The 17353-nt window shown below is 44.7% G+C and overlaps 2 protein-coding genes and 1 long non-coding RNA gene across 3 annotated transcripts in view; 2 read left to right on the top strand and 1 right to left on the bottom strand.

Annotated features, from left to right (window-relative positions):
• The window catches only part of LOC137214299 (zinc finger protein 304-like), a 43156-nt gene extending 31374 nt beyond the window's left edge, over nucleotides 1-11782 (bottom strand). The window contains 3 exon segments of the mRNA XM_067717831.1: nucleotides 5823-7584; nucleotides 9537-9663; nucleotides 10998-11782. Of these exon segments, the coding sequence (XP_067573932.1) occupies nucleotides 5823-7584; nucleotides 9537-9663; nucleotides 10998-11030 (1922 nt within the window). The 5' untranslated portion in view covers nucleotides 11031-11782.
• Nucleotides 1-17353, top strand: part of LOC137214301 (zinc finger protein 17-like) — a 31629-nt gene that overhangs the window by 13307 nt on the left and 969 nt on the right. The gene's annotated exons all lie outside the window — the stretch shown is intronic.
• Nucleotides 7860-17309, top strand: LOC137214305 (uncharacterized). Its single transcript, XR_010938850.1, has 3 exons — nucleotides 7860-9412; nucleotides 14911-15037; nucleotides 16868-17309. It is a non-coding gene; the product is annotated as an uncharacterized lncRNA (long non-coding RNA).

Here is a 17353-nt window from a genome sequence, read left to right as displayed (position 1 = left end):
CCCAACACAGCCAAAAATAAATACACATGAAAAAAAAAGTTTAAAAAGTTACATCACTAAAAGATTTTTTGGCCAAAACTAATGAGCAAGTCGACAAACTTCAGCAGGAAAAAAGTAGACTCATTCCCCTGTAAATCCACCCTCTCTTTGTCCTGCAGTAGCCTCCCACATCCAGTGCTCCCACCCCCTTATCCTTCTGATCTCTCTCCTTAGCACCTCTCCCCCTACTCTTTCCCTTTTGCTCAGACCCCCTACTGTAACTGAGCAAAAGCCAAACTGACATTGAGTGTTTGCAGCAAAGTAAGAGTTTGTTGCAGGGCACCAATCAAGGGAGTGGGAGACAAGTCTGACACCCACTGCAATTGGGTCTTTGAGTTGTGGGGTTTTAGAGGGGAGGAACAAAGAAGCTGGGTTTAATCATCTGGTGACATTTCTTAATCATAGTTTCAGGAATAAGGATGCCTATGATTTATGAGTCTCTTGTCTGGTGGTCCATGACCAGGAAAAATCGACTGTATAGTAATTTAATCATTAAAACAAAAATATTTTTAAGCTATAGGAGATTTTCAGACAGACTAGAAAGAATTCCTAATTTCAACAGTTGGGAGTCACAGAGGTGCTGATGTTAAGAGCAGCTGTTTCATGTCATTTTGCCAATGGTGTTAAATGTGAAGGTGGAGACTTAATTCAAAAATAGAACTTGGAATAATTAGCCCTGGGACATCCCTGGTGTTCCAGTGGTAAATAATCCGCCATACAATGCAGGGGATGCGGGTTCGATCCCTGGTCAGGGAACTAAGATCCCGCGTGCCAAAACTACTGAGCCCGTGCGCCTCAACGAAGATCCCACGCGTGCCACAACTGAAGACCTGATGCAGCCAAAAATAAATAAAGTAAATAAATAATAATTTAAAAAAAGAATAATTAGCCCCTTTTGAACTACAAAGCCTGGCAGCTCATATTTACAAGACAGGATCTGACGAAAACATGTGTCCTTGCAGATCAGCAGGGACTATGGGGCCCACATCCCAACCAACCACCTATTGAAAAGGACACTTGTAAATACTGTCAATAGAAGAGAAACTGGAAAAAAGCATCTCCCATCTTATGAAGAAAAACCAAGTTACTTCAAATAACTCACAGATTTTCCCCATTTCAACAGTAACACTTGGACCATTGACTGAAAAATCACAAGCATTCCTCCTGCTCTGTGATACCATCCCTGTAAATTTAATAGAAAAAGACTTACTAAACTACACACTGCTAATTATCCTATGGGTAAAAGGAGAAATTACAAGGGAAATTTAAAAAACATAAATATTTTGAACTAGATGAAGATAAAAATGCTACATATAAAAATTGATGTAGGAACTCCCCTGGTGGTGCAGTGGTTAAGACCCTGCACCCCCAATGCAGGGAGCCCAGTTTCGATTCCTGGTCAGGGAACTAGATCTCACATTCATGCCACAACTAAGAGTTCACATGCCACAACTAAGGAGCCCGTGAGCTGCAACTAAGGAGCCTGCCTGTTGCAACTAAGACCTGGTGCAACCAAATAAATAATTAAATATTTTTTTAAAATCCCCAAATCTACAAAGCCATTATCACTCATCTATATAGATATAAAATACATTAACAAAATATCAGAAAACTGTCTCAGCAACATACACAAAGGAGTATACAACGTGATCTGGGGGATTTGTCCCAGGAAATGCAATGTTGGCTTAACATCTGAATATCAATTAATGGAATAAACCATATAATAAAATAAAAGACAATAAGACCCCCACACACAGCCACACGATTATTATCTCAATAAATGGAAAAAACTGGAATGGAGAGTGTAGAAATAGACGAACACAAATACATTCAAGTGGTTTTTGAAAAGGGAACAAAGGAAAAGGAATGGAGAAAAAAGTCTTTTCAACAAATGGGCTTTAAAAAGTGATCCAGGGACTTCCCTGGTGGTGCAGTGGTTAAGACGCCACCTGCCAATGCAGGGGTCGTGGGGTCGAGCCCTGGTCCAAGAAGATCCCACATGCCACAGTGCAACTAAGCCCGTGTGCCATAACTACTGATCCTGCACTCTAGAGCCCGTGAGCCATAAATACTGAGCCTGTGTGCCACAGCTACTGAAGCCAGTGCGCCTACAGCCTATGCTCCACAACAAGAGAAACCACCACAATGAGAAGCCTCCACACTGCAATGAAGAGTAACCCCCGCTAGCCACAACTAGAGAAAGCCTGCACGCATCACTGAAGACCTAATGAAGACAAAAATATAAATAAATAAATACATTTATTTAAAAAAAAAGAAAAAAGACTCCATGCTCCCAATGCAGGGGCTCCAGTAGGGGAACATAAAGATAAAGATCTTTATACACATAAAGATCCCACATACCGCAAGTGCGCCTGCGCACTGCAACTAGAGAAGCCTGTACGCCACAGTGAAGACCCAGTGAGCCAAAATAAAATTAATTAATTAAAAAAAAATGCTAAGAGATAGTAAAATAGGTAATAAATTATGTATCCTGTTTATAAAATAAATAAAGAAACAATAAAAAAGTGACCTAGGGAATTCCCTGGTGGTCCAGTGGTTAGGGCTCCATTTCCACTGCAGGGGGCATGGGTTTGATACCTGGTAGGGGAACTAAGATCCCACAAACTGTGCAGCACAGCCAAAAAAAAAGTGATCCAGACACACATCTTATACCTTTTACAAATATTTTCTCAAAACTATAAAACACCTCGAAGATAACATAGGAGACAATGTAAGTTACCTTGGGTTTAGCAATCACTTTTTAGATGCAACACCAAAAACACAATCCATGAAAGAAAAACATAGTAATCTGGACTTGACTAAAATTTAAAATTTCTGCTCTGCAAGACACTGTTAAAAGAATATGAAGAGGGACTTCCCTGGTGGTCCAGTGATAAAGAATCTGCCTTCCAATGCAGGGAACATGGGTTCAATCCCTGGTCGGGGAACTAAGATCCCACATGCCACAGGGCAACTAAGCCTGCACGCCACAGCTGAGCTCACGCACCTCAATGAGAGAGCCCATGTGCTGCAAACTACAGAGCCCATGCACCCTGGAGCCCGCATGCCACAACTAGACAGAGAAAACCCACACGCCACAACTAGAGAGAAGCCTATGCACCACAACGAAGAACGTGCATGCCACCACAAAGGATCCCACGTGCTGCAACTAAGACCTGATGCAGCCAAAAAAAGCTAGCCATCAAAAGCTTATTAAAAAAAGAAGAATATGAAGATATTCATCATATATTATTAGGGAACTGCAAGTGAAAGCAACAACAATATACTATTACTACACACCTATGTGAATGGCAAAAGTCCAAAACACTGACATCAAATGCTGATGAGGATATGGAGCAAAAGGAACACTCACCCACTGCTGGTGGGAGTGCAGAATGACAGCCACTTTGGAAGAGAGTTTCTTACAAAACTAAACATACTCTTACTATATGACCCAGTAAATCATGCTCCTTGGCGTGAACCCAAACAAATTGAAAACTTATACCCACACAAAACCTACACACAATGCATAATGCAGGTTTATTGATAAGTGCCAAAACTTGGAAGCAATGAAGATGCCCCTCAGTCAGTGAATGGATAAACAAACTGTGGTATAGCCATACAATGGAATGTTATTCAGTAATACCTTATACACAAATCTTCATTGGAGCTTTATTTGTAACAGCCAAAAATTGGAAACAACCTAAACATCCACTAACAGGTGAATAGATAAAAAACAAATGTGGTATATCTATACAATGGAATAATTCTCAACAATACAAACGAACAACTGATACATGCAACAAGATGGATTAATCTCAAAATAGTTATAGTTAGTGAAAAATGCCAGAGTCCCACTTCCCAGAAAGTATATACCATAGGATTCTGTTTATATGAAATACTAGAAAGTGCTTGCTATTACTTGTGAATTGTGAGAAAGGGGGTTAGAAAGGACTGGAAGGAAAGGATTATAAAGGGACACAAGGAATATTTAGGTTGTGTGGGATATCTCCATTATCTTGGTTGTATGGTCTCATCAGTATATACACACATGGTGAAACATAACACGTTTTACACTTTACATATATTCATTTTATTTCATGTCACAATACCTCAATAAAGATGTTAAGAACTCAATGTTCCCCATAAAAATCCGTATTTACCATTCCTCTTGGAAAGTCACATCTGGCAACTGTTCTGGTTCAACCATATCCCTCTCCCCACAATTTAGGGGGATAAGCCCTTCTTCAATATCAGCAAAAACTGGAGAGCAATGAAGTCCACATCCACTACTGTCACTAGGAATGTTGGCTGGGTCAGACAAGCCCGATCCCTGGATCTCCCTTTTGTCAGTGCTGGGGTTCCTACCTGTGCCTGTGATGGCCATAACATCAACAGCCGAGGGAGGTACAGAAATCTGCAAACCTTTAGATTATCTACTGTGACAGTCCGTTGGCCACAGAAGACTCAAATATCTGAAGGTCCTTAGAATTTCTGTACCATTCATGCCATACAGCCAAAATCACATGGACATTTACAGATGCCTCCGTTAGAATAGGCACACATCCTCTCACTAGCCACAGTCATCCTCACTCCAGTATCTCAGCGTTTCTATACCAACTATGATTCTCATATTGCCCTAAAAGGCTAAAGACTTCCAGTCAATGATACTTGCCTATGGGATTCTGGACATCAAGGACTGGCTCCTGTACAGGTCCAGGAGACAGAAATCCCTCAAAAGTGATGGGGAATATGGGACATTCCCTAGGAAAAAAGGACCCAATTCATGTTGCTTCCACAAGCACTGGAGATTTCCACACCAACTGTGCCCTCCTCAGAATGAACTCTGGGCTCACAGGAAATCCTGACTTCTAAGCCACAGGATTAGGTGCACAAAGCTCTTCAGACTTTTCTAGCAAGCCTTGGGCAACAATGCAAACTAGGCCAAACTAGACTGAGAGGTATTCTCTGCCATCCTACTGTTCCTTCTGAGGCACATAAAGTTGGTGCCAACAATAGGTGTTCCTCCCTTCAGGCTGGCGAAACCCAATTTTTTTTCAATCCATTAGACACAATGAACTGACCTCCCAAGAGTAAAAGCTGCCACAGCAGGCCTTTATCACTGCACAAACCAGAGTAGCATGGGGCAGGGAGTTCCAAAGTTGGGTGACTTGAAAGCAGGATAAATAAGTCACAGCTATCATGTTACAGTCAACATTGTCAAGGAAATCTTGTCTGGTAATCACCAGCAGATTCCAGTTCAGATCCTTTCGGCCAGAGATAGATCATGGTCACTCAGAACCCCGTCATGGGGAAGGAAATGAGGATCTTCAATACACTCAGAACATTCACGATCCCCTAGAGGGATCAGGAGAGACAGCACAGGGCTCCACCTTTCCTGAGCATATTGGAGTAACTGACAGACACTGTGGAAACTTAACACCAATGAGATGGCTTCCACCACAGGCACTGGCAGTGATATAACTGTCAAGAGCCCTGGACAGTTGAGGAAGTGCAATGCACCTCATGAGAGCTTCTCACCTATGTGGTACTTATTGGGAATCTCCCCAGGGTGGATGTACGATTGTACAAGGTTGACCTGCTGGCTCCCTCACAAAGGGCACTCACAGAGCTCTTCTCTGGTGTGAGTCCTAATACCTTGAACAAAGATACAGCACATTTTCTGCATTCATAAGGCCTTTCTCTAGCGTGAACCTTCTGGCTGCTAAACATGTGTAACAGATGCAGCTAAAGGGCCACCAAAGATGTTGCATTCATGAGGCCCTTCACCAGTGTGAACTTTCTGGTGCCGAACAAGATGGGAGTTTCTGCTATAGGCTTTCCCACATTCACTGCACATGTAAGGCTTCTCTCCAGTGTGAACCCTCTGGTGAAGGATGAGGCTAGAGTTGTGGCTAAAGAATTTCCCACATTCACTGCACTCATAAGGCCTTGCTCCAGTGTGGACTTTCTTGTGCTGAACAAGGTGGGAGCTACTAATGTAGGCTTTCCCACATTCACTACACACATAAGGCCTTACCCCACTGTGAACCCTCTGGTGTAGAATGAGGCTGGAGTTGTGGCTAAAGCATTTCCCACATTCACTGCACTCAAAAGGCTTCGCTCCAGTGTGAATTCTCTGATGCACAATGAGGTTGTAGCTATGGCTAAAGAATTTTCCACATTCGCTACACTCATAAGGCCTTTCTCCGGTGTGGATTTTCTGGTGCTGTACTAGCGTGTCTTTACGGCTGAAGGCCTTTCCACACTCGCTGCACTCATAAGGCCTTGCTCCAGTGTGAATTATCTGGTGCTGAACAAGTGTGTCTTTGCAGCCAAAAGCCTTCCCACATTTGCCACACACATAAGACCTTGCTCCTGTGTGGACTCTCCTATGTTTAATGAGGCTGGAGTTATGGCTAAAGAATTTTCCACATTCTATGCACTCGTAAGGCCTTGCCCCAGTATGAATTCTCCAGTGCTCAATAAGGTGAGAGCTTTGGCTAAAGAATTTCCCACATTCACTGCACTCATAAGGCCTTTCTCCAGTGTGAACTCTCTGGTGCTGCACAAGGTGGGAGCTTCTGCTGTAGGCTTTTCCACATTCACTGCAGTCATAAGACCTTTCTCCAGTGTGAACTCTCTGGTGCTGAACAAGCGTGTTTTTGCGGCTAAAAGCTTTTCCACATTCGCCGCACTCATAAGGCCTTTCTCCAGTGTGAATTCTTTGGTGCTGAACAAGGTGGGAGCTTCTGCTGTAAGCTTTTCCACATTCACTGCATGTATACTGTCGTTTTCCAGTGTGAAATTTCTGGTGGGTTTTTAGGTGAGACAGGTGAATGAAGGCCTTTCTACACTCCTTACACACATGTGAAATTTCTCCACTATGAATTTTATTGTGATGAGTAAGAGCCGAATTCTCCTTGGACAGACCTCCACATGGTAGGCACTTAAAAGCTCGCACTTCAGCCTGAGTTATCTGGTTGTCATGGAGAGTGAAGGTGTTCAGGAAGGCTTTCCCATTGTCACTGCAATTAAGAAGCATCAGTTCATCATGGTCTCCCTGGTGTCGCCCGAGTCTGGAGCTTTGTGGAAAGGGCTCCATGAACTCAGCCCTTCTGCATGGACTCATTCCATTGTGAGTACTTTGGTGCTGGAAGAGGCCAGAGCTATCTGGCAAGTCCATCCCTTCCTCCCTGCAAGTAAAAGGTCTCCCTAACATGTGGACAGCACAGCTCTTCACAAGTAAGGCCCCATCATCATCCCTTCTGATGGGATTCTTCCCACTATATTGCTTCTGAGGCTGATAAAAGTTTTCACTGAACAGGAATCCTCGCCCACAGGGGTCACATGTGTACTGTTTCTGTGCAGGGCATCTCTGGTGTTCAGCCAGGTGCAAAATGTCTTTCAAGAGTGGGTCACATATCTCACATGGGTGGGCTTTCTGGATAAATGGACATGACTCAGGAGTCCTGACCTCTGATACTCCTACAAGAATGCTCTGCTCAGAAGGGGCCTCCTCATTGTCTGATTCACACCAACAACCTGAAAGCAAAGAAATGCTAGTGAAGGACATGTTGATTTTGGTGGGAAGCAGCAACTCCATCACATATGTATGTGTGACACACCAATGAATGAGTCCACTGGCTTTTGGCAAGATGAGGGAGCCAGGATCAGGGTGAGGAAGCATCCATTGTCAGTCCTGGGCCTCTAAACGTCACAGTATGGAGGAACTCTAACGCTGGGTTAAGACACAGTGATGGTGGACAGTACCAGAAGTAGAGGCAAGGTCTCCAACTCACTCCTCTACAAAAGGGTTTCAGCAGGGCCTCAGCTGCTGGCGTCAGGTGAGCTCTGTGCAGAAGGCTGCGTCCAAGCCCAGGAAAATCTGATTGCAAGTAAGTAGCTGGTTCTTAAGGACTACATACGGATATGTGCACAACTCATGACACATTATAGTAGCCAATGTTGCAGAGCAATGTGGACGGAAAAGAGGAGAATGAGTGAGAGACACAGAGGTCAGAGAGGTGGGGAAACAACAAAGGGATGGAAGACAGAAGAGAAACGTCAAGTGCCAAGAATGGGGAAGGAAAGGGAGAAGTGAGGTACTGCTATGTGCCTTGGCAAGAAATCACTGGTGAACACAAAGCAGGTTCAGTATGATGTGAACTCAGCCCTAAGATGGCTCTCTTTCAGCTCCCATGCAGCAGGGCAAGGCCCTCTATGGCCTCTCTCACTGTGGCTGGAGTCAGGGCTCCCTGTCAGGCACCCGGGGCTTCCTGCCCCTCTCTACCTGGGCAACTACATGGGATCTGGAAGATGGAGGTTGTAAAAAAAACAAAACAAAACATAGGGGAAACTAACACAACATTATGAATCAACTATACTGCAAGAAAAAACAAAACAAAACATAGAGCAGATGAGTGACCTAGACAGACCCATCCCACAAAAAATAGAAAATGTTAAAAAAAAAAAAAGACAAAAAAACCCGAAGGAGGATTCGGCGGAACATCCCTGTGTCTTCCACAAGCAGTGACCATGTCAGTACCTACAATTCCTGGCATAGTCATGCACCAGGAAATCTCAGCCAGAAGATGGGGGCAGAACATGGACACAGAGGCATTATGGACATGGAAGTGCCCAAGCCAGACAGAATCTGTGAAGCAGAGTGAAAGAGCCCTGAACTCCTAACCCGATCCTGAAATGCTTTGGGCATAGGTGTCGGGACTGCTCAGCAAGGGAGGGGACACCACACACGGCCCAGCCTTGGCACCCACAGCACCTACTCTGGGAAACAAAGAAGGGAAGGAGAAGAGTCACTGATCTGGCTGGACTGAAAGAGCTGCCCCAAGGGAAGTGGGGAGAAAGCAAACCCCAAGGACACTGGAGTGGGCATGAGGGCCTGTGGAAGGCAGCCTCTCCGATGGCCCCCAAGAATGCCTACCTCCCAGTATTCCTGCCCCTGTGTAGGCCGCTTCCCTTGACCATAGGCTGGACTGATTGACCCATTTCTAAGGAACAGAACAGGGCAAAAATGATGGGATCATTTTCTACAGGTCAGGTTAGAAAAAGACCAGCCATCATCCTGGACGTTCTCTCTTGCACACTTGCTCAGAGAAGGCACTTTCCATGTTATGAGGTGCACTACAGAAAGGCCACCATGACAAGGAACCGAGGGAGGCCTCTGACCAACAGCCAGTGAGGAACTAACGCTCACAGTTCAACAAGCCGCAAGAAATTACATCTTGGAAACACAAAACATGAGTGAGTTTGTAAGTGGATTCTTCCCGAGAATGGCCTTCAGATGAGAACACAGGTTTGGCTGACAGCTTGACTGAAACCTCATGAGAGACCCTGAGCCAAAAGCACCCAGGTAAGCTGTGACAAGCGAGGTTCCTGGTACACTGAAAGTTACATAACGCATTTTAATTGTTTTAAGTCACTAACTTTTGGAGTAATTTGCCATGTACCAATAGATAACTGAAACAGGAACTTACCCAGCGAGGCCACAAGTGCAAAGTTCTCCAGCATCACATCACGGTACAGGAGTCTCTGAACTTCCTCAAGGAGCTCCCACTCCTCCCGGGAGAAGTACACAAGTACATCCTCAAAGGTCACACAGCCCTGCCACAAAGGGGACAGTTGAGCTCACACACAACAGGAGTCCCCAGTCTACCCATTAACCTACCCACCCCCTTGTCCCTATCCTCCCCAGCTGCCCAATTCAGAGGCGATACTAGACCTTAACACCACTATTGCCTTCTCTCTCCTGTCTCTCTGATCGCTGTGTGCAGCCCAGAACAGAACCAGGCATCTGAGCAGATATATTAATATATTATGGAAGCTATGGGCCTTGCATGAGGGGCACCAAACACTCTCCGGCTGGCATCCTCCAGAACATGCCTCCCAGACACAACTTTGAGGCCATCAGTCCACACTGCTCCCAACATTAACATCACTCTGAACCACCTTCGTCATATCGGGACCACAACCCATTAACACTGACAACCTTCTGATCCACACCATATGCACCTCCAAGGCAACCTCCACTCCTGAAGTCACTCTGCATACAGTATCCAGGAAGTACTCATATGTCTTTATGACAGGCACCACTGCCACCCAGGTGCCTAAGGACTCCCAACTCAACCTTACCTCCAAGCATTTACACATGCTGTTCCTGGGTCTAATACACTCTTCCAGTCCTCATCCTATTGGCTGCAAGAAGCAGGAACCTCTTCATATAACTCTCGATCTAAATTTAGGATGCTGAGCTAGAAAGGACCCCTCCGTTAAAGCTCCCAGACTCAAGTGCAGGGGACAGGGCAGGTGAAGAGTCCCAGAATCTCACTATGTCTCATCAGAAAATCTCCAACGACCCTAGTTTTAAAACATACACAAAATCCATACACCTCTCTAACCTCCACTGCCACCACTCTGGTCCACCCACCATCAACACTCACCTGGACTGTTGCAGTAGACTCCATCCTGGTCTGCCTGCCCACCCTCAGGCTTCCCCAATCTTTCCACTCTGCTACAAGAGGAAGCCTGTTAACACCTATGTCAGATCACTTCCCTTCTCTGTTACACACCTTCCATGGCTCCCGCCACCACCAGAAAAGAGGCCCAGCTCCTCAGGCTGCCATTCTAGGCCTGATTCCTGACTGCCTGCTCTCTATTCTCACCAAACATAACATAAACCTGCGGTTTCCTCAACACTCCTAATTCATTCTCACCTCCAAGTGTTCGTACCAGTTGGCTCCTGGGCCTTGGAAGCCATTTCACGCCTCACCCCATCAACACTGGGAAAGGGAACCTCGCCACATATCCACCGTCAAGGACCGCCCTTCACCGCCTTTATACTCAAGAGAAGGGAGCGATGAAGGCGAAGTGGTGAAAGCTCTAGAACACACCATCCCCTACACCTGAAGCGGTGAGGGCTTGAGGGACCCTCCACTCACCTGAGCTCGGTCCATAAGCGCCGCGGCCGCCATGGGATCCTCTGAGCAGAACCGGGTCGAGAAACTGGCGACTGGAGCGGGCTCTGCGGAAGCAGCCGAACCCCCACCCCACACTGGGCGGAGTGGCCTCGGGACGACTATCGCACTCAGAGCCTCAGGCTCCCCCTTGTAAAAAGGCGCTCAGGCTCAGGGTGCCGCCTCCGGAAGCGGACGAGGACGGAGGGCGGTTGCGAAGGCCTCGGAAAGAGCACAGCCCCGGCCAGTACCTCCGCGCAAGGCGGCCCGTAACACGACGGGGACCATGGATCCTAACAACGACGCGGAGGGAGATCCTATCCTTTCTACTGTCCTTCCCTGTTCGCTTCCGAAGAGCCGCATGGAAGGCGGACCCCAGCAAGGCCTCCCAGCCAACCTCCTCAGCCACTCCCGACAGCCTTGGCGCAAGCAGAAGACGTCACGGCCGCGACACCGGAAGTCCCGCCTCTGCCGGCAAGGGCGTCAGGAAACGCCCATCTTCCGGACTGTCATTGGCGCAGCGCGGATGCGCCGGGCACAGACTTCTGGGTAAAGGAGTTTGTGTCCTCATACCAACTTTCCGGCTCTCCACGACAGCGGTGCGGAGTCTGGTGGAGGGAGAAAGATCGGGGAGGAATTTGGTCGCGGAGGGCCAGAACCCCTCTTAAAGGCGACGCGTCCAGATTTCCGTGGTCACCTGTGACAACGCCGCGTCCTCCGCCGTCTCCAGCAGGTGGAGCATTCTTTCATCCTGGGAGAACTGCTTCACCTCTCTTGAGTTTTGGGGACTGAGATTTAAATTGAACAATGAATATCCCTCTCTCGTGCAGTCTTCGTTTAAAAACATGAAATGTACCTCTAATTCGTTCATACCCAAATTGGGTCAGCATCACTGTGAACTTACTAATAATGCAAGTTCTCGGATCCAACCTACACCTTCTGACACAGAAACCCCCGCGGGTGGGAGCTCTCATTAAAAGTCATGAGCACCGCCTTCCCCCAAAGTTCAACTAAAATGGGAATATACTACAGCCTACCTCATGGGAAGTGAAATGAAAAGTGCTTACCACAAGGCCTGGTGCTAAATACACACAAGCTATTATTGTTATTCATCATCTCCACAAGATTCTCACACATACAGCTATAGGAGGATATCAGAGGCTCCTCTTCGCAGAATCACTGATTATGTTTTTTAAAATATAAAATACAATCATTCCCTGAGTCAGCAAGTAGCATTATAGGCAATGGTTAAAATTTTTGCATAAAGCACACCTGTATACCTTTAGTTTAACTTTTTTTTTAACTTTAGCTGCAGGAAGTTTTCATAAACTACAGGTAACTCTATTGTCAAAGTGATAAATTTTTACAGGACATATTATTCAAAACTTAGAACTATCAAAACTAATTGTCCTTAGGCTTAAGTGGACAGTGGAATTAGTATAGTTTCATATTATGGTTTATTTCATAAGATGATGTCATATTTCATGTCTAATTCACAAGAACAAAGGCTCAAACTCCTCCTGCCTTCCCATTGAACTCTGAGAGCAGGGAAATCCAGGCATAAATGCATGATCATGAGATGGCCCAACCTGATATCTAGTGCCTCAGGGTCACCAGGTATGGTCCTCCTTCTCATGAAGATATTATCTTCCCATCACCTGGACCTGCAGCTCCCAAAGGAGCAATCAGTAACTCCTGGGGAGGTGTGAAAACTGGAACCAGTGAGACCCAAAGAGGCAACCCCAAGAAGGAGCATAAATGAGAAGATAAATCAAAGAAATATTTTACACGATCACTCCTGCCCATTTCAATTGGCCAAAATTCACTTGCATGGTCCCAAATTAAGTAAGGGAAGCTGGGACATGCCTGTCCTCTTCGGTGTCCAGAAGGAGAAAACAGTATTGGTGAACACCTAGTGACTTTCTAGCACAATCCATTGATTTGATCACCAGATGCCCACTTTATTATTCATTCTCTACATTCTACACTCTTTTTATTTATTTATTTTTATTTTTTGTGTGTGTGTTTGTTGTTTTTACATTCTACAATTTTATATCCTCACTGAAGTGATATCCAAAACTCTATGCATTCACTGACTGCATTGCAAAGTTAGTATCTCTACGTGATGTCTTCTGCAACATACATGTACCTCCACTCACACTCAATATAAAGTTATGTGTCAGGGACACAGTGGAAGGACATAATGAAACCGTTGGAAGAAATAACCGCCATCAGGTTTCTGTATGCAACAAATGTATCTTTGAAGAAAGTAAGTAAAATATGACTATTTGAGACCAAATGTGAGAAATTTAATGAAAAAAAATAACCAACACGAATACTTTAAAAACTATGTTTAAGGTTGGAAGAAAGTGATCCCAGGTGAGTGGTCTGCGATGATAAAAGGAATGAGAATCTGGGAGGGGGTGCATTTGTGTATGAATACAACCACTCATTATCTGTATAAAACATTAATATTTCATTTTTGGAGACAGAATGATGGAATTACCTTGCATATCCTCAATAGCACATAAGCTGAGATGAGCAAATTAATGTTTAAATCTCTTATATTTTCCAGAAAAAGATCAAAGATGTTAATAATGCTACAGTACGTGTTAAATACATTGTCACTTTTCAGCTTAAACACTAATAAACAGAATCAGAATATATACACTGCAAATCTGAAGAAGGAAAAATTGAAATGTAAAGAAATATTCAATAGAAACTTTAAAAAAAGAAGTGTATAGATCAACTGAGGCAAAGAAAAGCATACCCACAGAAGATGTATTTAAACACAACTATATCAGCTATCACATGAAACGAGTATGAAGTAAATGCTTACATTAGCAGTCAATACTTTTTGATATTAAATATATCCAACAAGGCTTCCCTGGTGGTGCAGTGGTTGAGAGTCGGCCTGCCGATGTGGCGGATGCAGGTTCGTGCCCCGGTCCAGGAGGATCCCACATGCCGCGGAGCGGCTGGGCCCGTGGGCCATGGCCACTGTGCCTGCGCGTCCGGAGCCTGTGCTCCGCAGCGGGAGAGGCCACAACAGTGAGAGGCCCGCGTACCACAAAAAGAAAAAAAAAGAATACATGAAACAGTTACTGATCTAAACACTAAATGAACTGACATCCCTCAAATTATGTGTGTAGGTAGGCAGTTAATGAACATGTTGAATTAGTTAAATTTATCCAAACACTTAATAATTGGTCTGCATGTTAATATACCTTTAAGTATTTCCTTATGATGAAAAATTTTATGTATCACATTCAGACTAGTCAGTCCTAAGCTATTCCCCTTATTCTCCACATTTTTACTGGGAAAAACCCAATAAAGACTCTGGTCTAGGTCTCCCCTTGCGCCTGCTTCTGCCTCCTGCTCAAATCTGGTGCTTCCTCACATGGCCCTGTTTGGCATAGTGTTCACTGTACACTTGAGAAATAGAAATCATAGAAATCTTTTTCAACAATACTGACCTCTCCGTGTGCTCATTTACTCATTTACGTCCATAAATTCAAATCTGGTGGGTACAATGGTTCATACACTTACCTCTTCAGGATCTTCAGTTCATCCATGTTAGGATGTAGAGAATAAGGGGAATAGCTTATGATCGACCAGTCTGAATAATTCAGGTGGATTTTACAGCTTCAGAGCTGTCCTTAGCTGTCTGGTATCTGGCCCTGGGTTGAGTTAGGGCAGGGGATATATTGACTTGGTGTATGAGAGTTAGATAAGGAGGTGGTTCAGACCATGGGCTCTGAATGATAGGGAGAGACATAAACACATTTGGCTTTTAGTTTGGCCCTAGGATTGATGGATGGAGACTAGACAAATACAGAATGGAAGGAAATACAGCACACAAAGCTGCTCATGGTGTGAACTAACCCATTTTTTACAGGGCCTTGTGGTCTTTGAGGACGTGGTCATATATTTCTCCCAGGAGGAGTGGGGACTCCTTGATGAGGCCCAGAGGCTCCTGTACCGTCATGTGATGCTACAGAACATTGCACCTTCGTCTTCCATAGGTAAGGCCCTCTCACTCACCCCAGCATCCTGGGCTGGGCTCTGTTCTTCCCCATTTTCCCAGGGGCACCTCTGACCTTCCCACAGTGAGACCATGGGTACTGCTTTCTTTCGTGGTTTCCTGGCATGTGTGTTGTTGGTGCCAGGGGTGGACTCTGTGCAATGTAGTCCTTCTCTCCCAGAAGTCCCATCCCTGCTGCTCTCGGGTCTTGTAAGACAGGGCTCAGGAGTCAGAACTCTTGAAGTTTGTCTGAAAGATCCCACCAGCCTTGCATGTCCCTGGTTGGGTGACTCTGTCTAGAGGCATGGAACCTCGGTGTCCCAGGCCTTCCCCTGCCTTTTGCTGACAGTCTTTGGAGCCTGCCTATGCCAGGAAGTTCAGGCATTGACCTGGTCACTACTTGTGGGGACCACAGGGCTGTTTCTTTAAAGAACCTCCTTTGATATCCTTGTAATTTTGTTTTATTTTATTTTGTCGTATTTATCTACAAAGTTTCGCTGTTATTGTTGAAGTACAGTTGATTTACAATGTTGTGTTAATTACTGCTGTACAGCAAAGTTGTTCAGCTATACATATATGTACATTTTTTTCTTTACATTCTTTTCCATTATAGTTTATCATAGGATATTGAATATATTTCTCTGTGCTATGTAGTAGGACCTTGTTGTTTATACATTTTATATATAAAAACTTATGTCTGCTAACCCCAACCTCCCAATCTAACCCTTCCTCATCTCCCTTCCCATTGACAACCACCAGTCTGTTGTCTATGAATGAGTCTGTTACTGTCTTATAGATATGTTCATTTGTGTCATATTTTAGATTCCACATATAAGTGACATAATATGGTATTTGTATTCCTCTTTCTGACTTACTTCACTTAGTATAATCATCACTGGTTCCATCCATGTTGCTGGAAATGGCATTATTTTGTTCTTTTTTATGGCTGAGTAGTATTCCATTGTATAAATATACCACTTCTTCTTTATGCATTCCTCTGTTGATGGACATTTAGGTTGTTTCCATGTCTTGGCTATTGTAAATAGTGCTGCTGTGAACATAGGGGTGCATGCATCTTTTTAAATTATAGTTTTGCTGGGATATATGCCCAGGAGTGGGATTGCTGGATCCTATGGTAATTCTATTTTTAGTTTTCTGAGGAGCCTCTATACTGTTTTCCACAGTGGCTGCACCAACTCACATTCTCACCAACAGTGTAAAAGAGTTCCCTTTTCTCCATACCCTCTCCGCATTTGTTATTTGTAGATTTTTAATAATGGCCTTTCTGACTGGTGTGAGGTGGTACCTCATTGAGTTTTGATTTGCATTTCTCTACTAATTAACGATGTTGAGCATCTTTTAATGTGCCTATTTGCCATCTGTATTTCTTCTTTGGAGAAATGCCTATTTAGGTCTTCTGCCCATTTTTGGATTGGGTTGTTTGGTTTTTTTTTATTGTTGAGTTGTATGGCTGTTTGTGTGTTTTGGAAATTAAGCCCTTGTCGGTCACATAGTTGGGAAGTATTTACTCCCATTCTGTAAGTTGTCTTTTCGTTTTCTTTATGGCTTTCTTTGCTGTACAAAAGCTTGTAAGTTTGATTAGGTCCCATTTGTTTATTTTTGTTTTTATTTCTATTGCCTTGGGAGACTGACCTAAGAAAACATTGATATGATTTATCTCAGAGAATGTTTTGCCTATGTTCTCTTCTAGGAGTTTTATAGAGTCATGTCTTATGTTTAAGTCTTTAAGCCAATTGAGTTTATTTTTGTGTATGGTGAGAGGATGTGTTCTAAATTTTTTATGCGTTTATCAGCATCTCTCTTATTCCAGGTTGTCGGCACAGTGCCCAGGATGAGGAGGCCCTTTCAGAGCAAGATGATGTTGTTAGAGAGTCACAGGTCAAGACTCCAAAGCTAGATCCATCCATCCAGAAGTCTCATTCTTGTGAGATATGTGGCCTACTCTTGAAACACATTTTGCACCTGGCTGAGCACGATGGGACACACCCCGAGCAAGAGGTGTACACGTGTGTGTCAAGTCTTTCCCAGCACCAAAAGGAGCTGAGTCGAGGGCTTCCCTGGTGGCGCAGTGGTTGAGAGTCCGCCTGCCGATGCAGGGGACACGGGTTCGTGCCCTGGTCCGGGAAGATCCCAGATGCCGCGGAGCGGCTGGGCCCGTGAGCCATGGCTGCTTAGCCTGCGCATCCGGAGCCTATGCTCCGCAACGGGAGAGGCCACAACGGTGAGAGGCCCAAGTACCACAAAAAAAAAAAGGAGCTGAGTCGAAAGAAACTCCCCCAATGGGATGAGGGGAGGA

The sequence above is a fragment of the Pseudorca crassidens genome, chromosome 20, assembly GCF_039906515.1.
Source record: "Pseudorca crassidens isolate mPseCra1 chromosome 20, mPseCra1.hap1, whole genome shotgun sequence".
NCBI classification, from domain to species: Eukaryota; Metazoa; Chordata; class Mammalia; order Artiodactyla; family Delphinidae; genus Pseudorca; species Pseudorca crassidens.
This window is presented reverse-complemented; position numbering and strand designations above follow the sequence as displayed.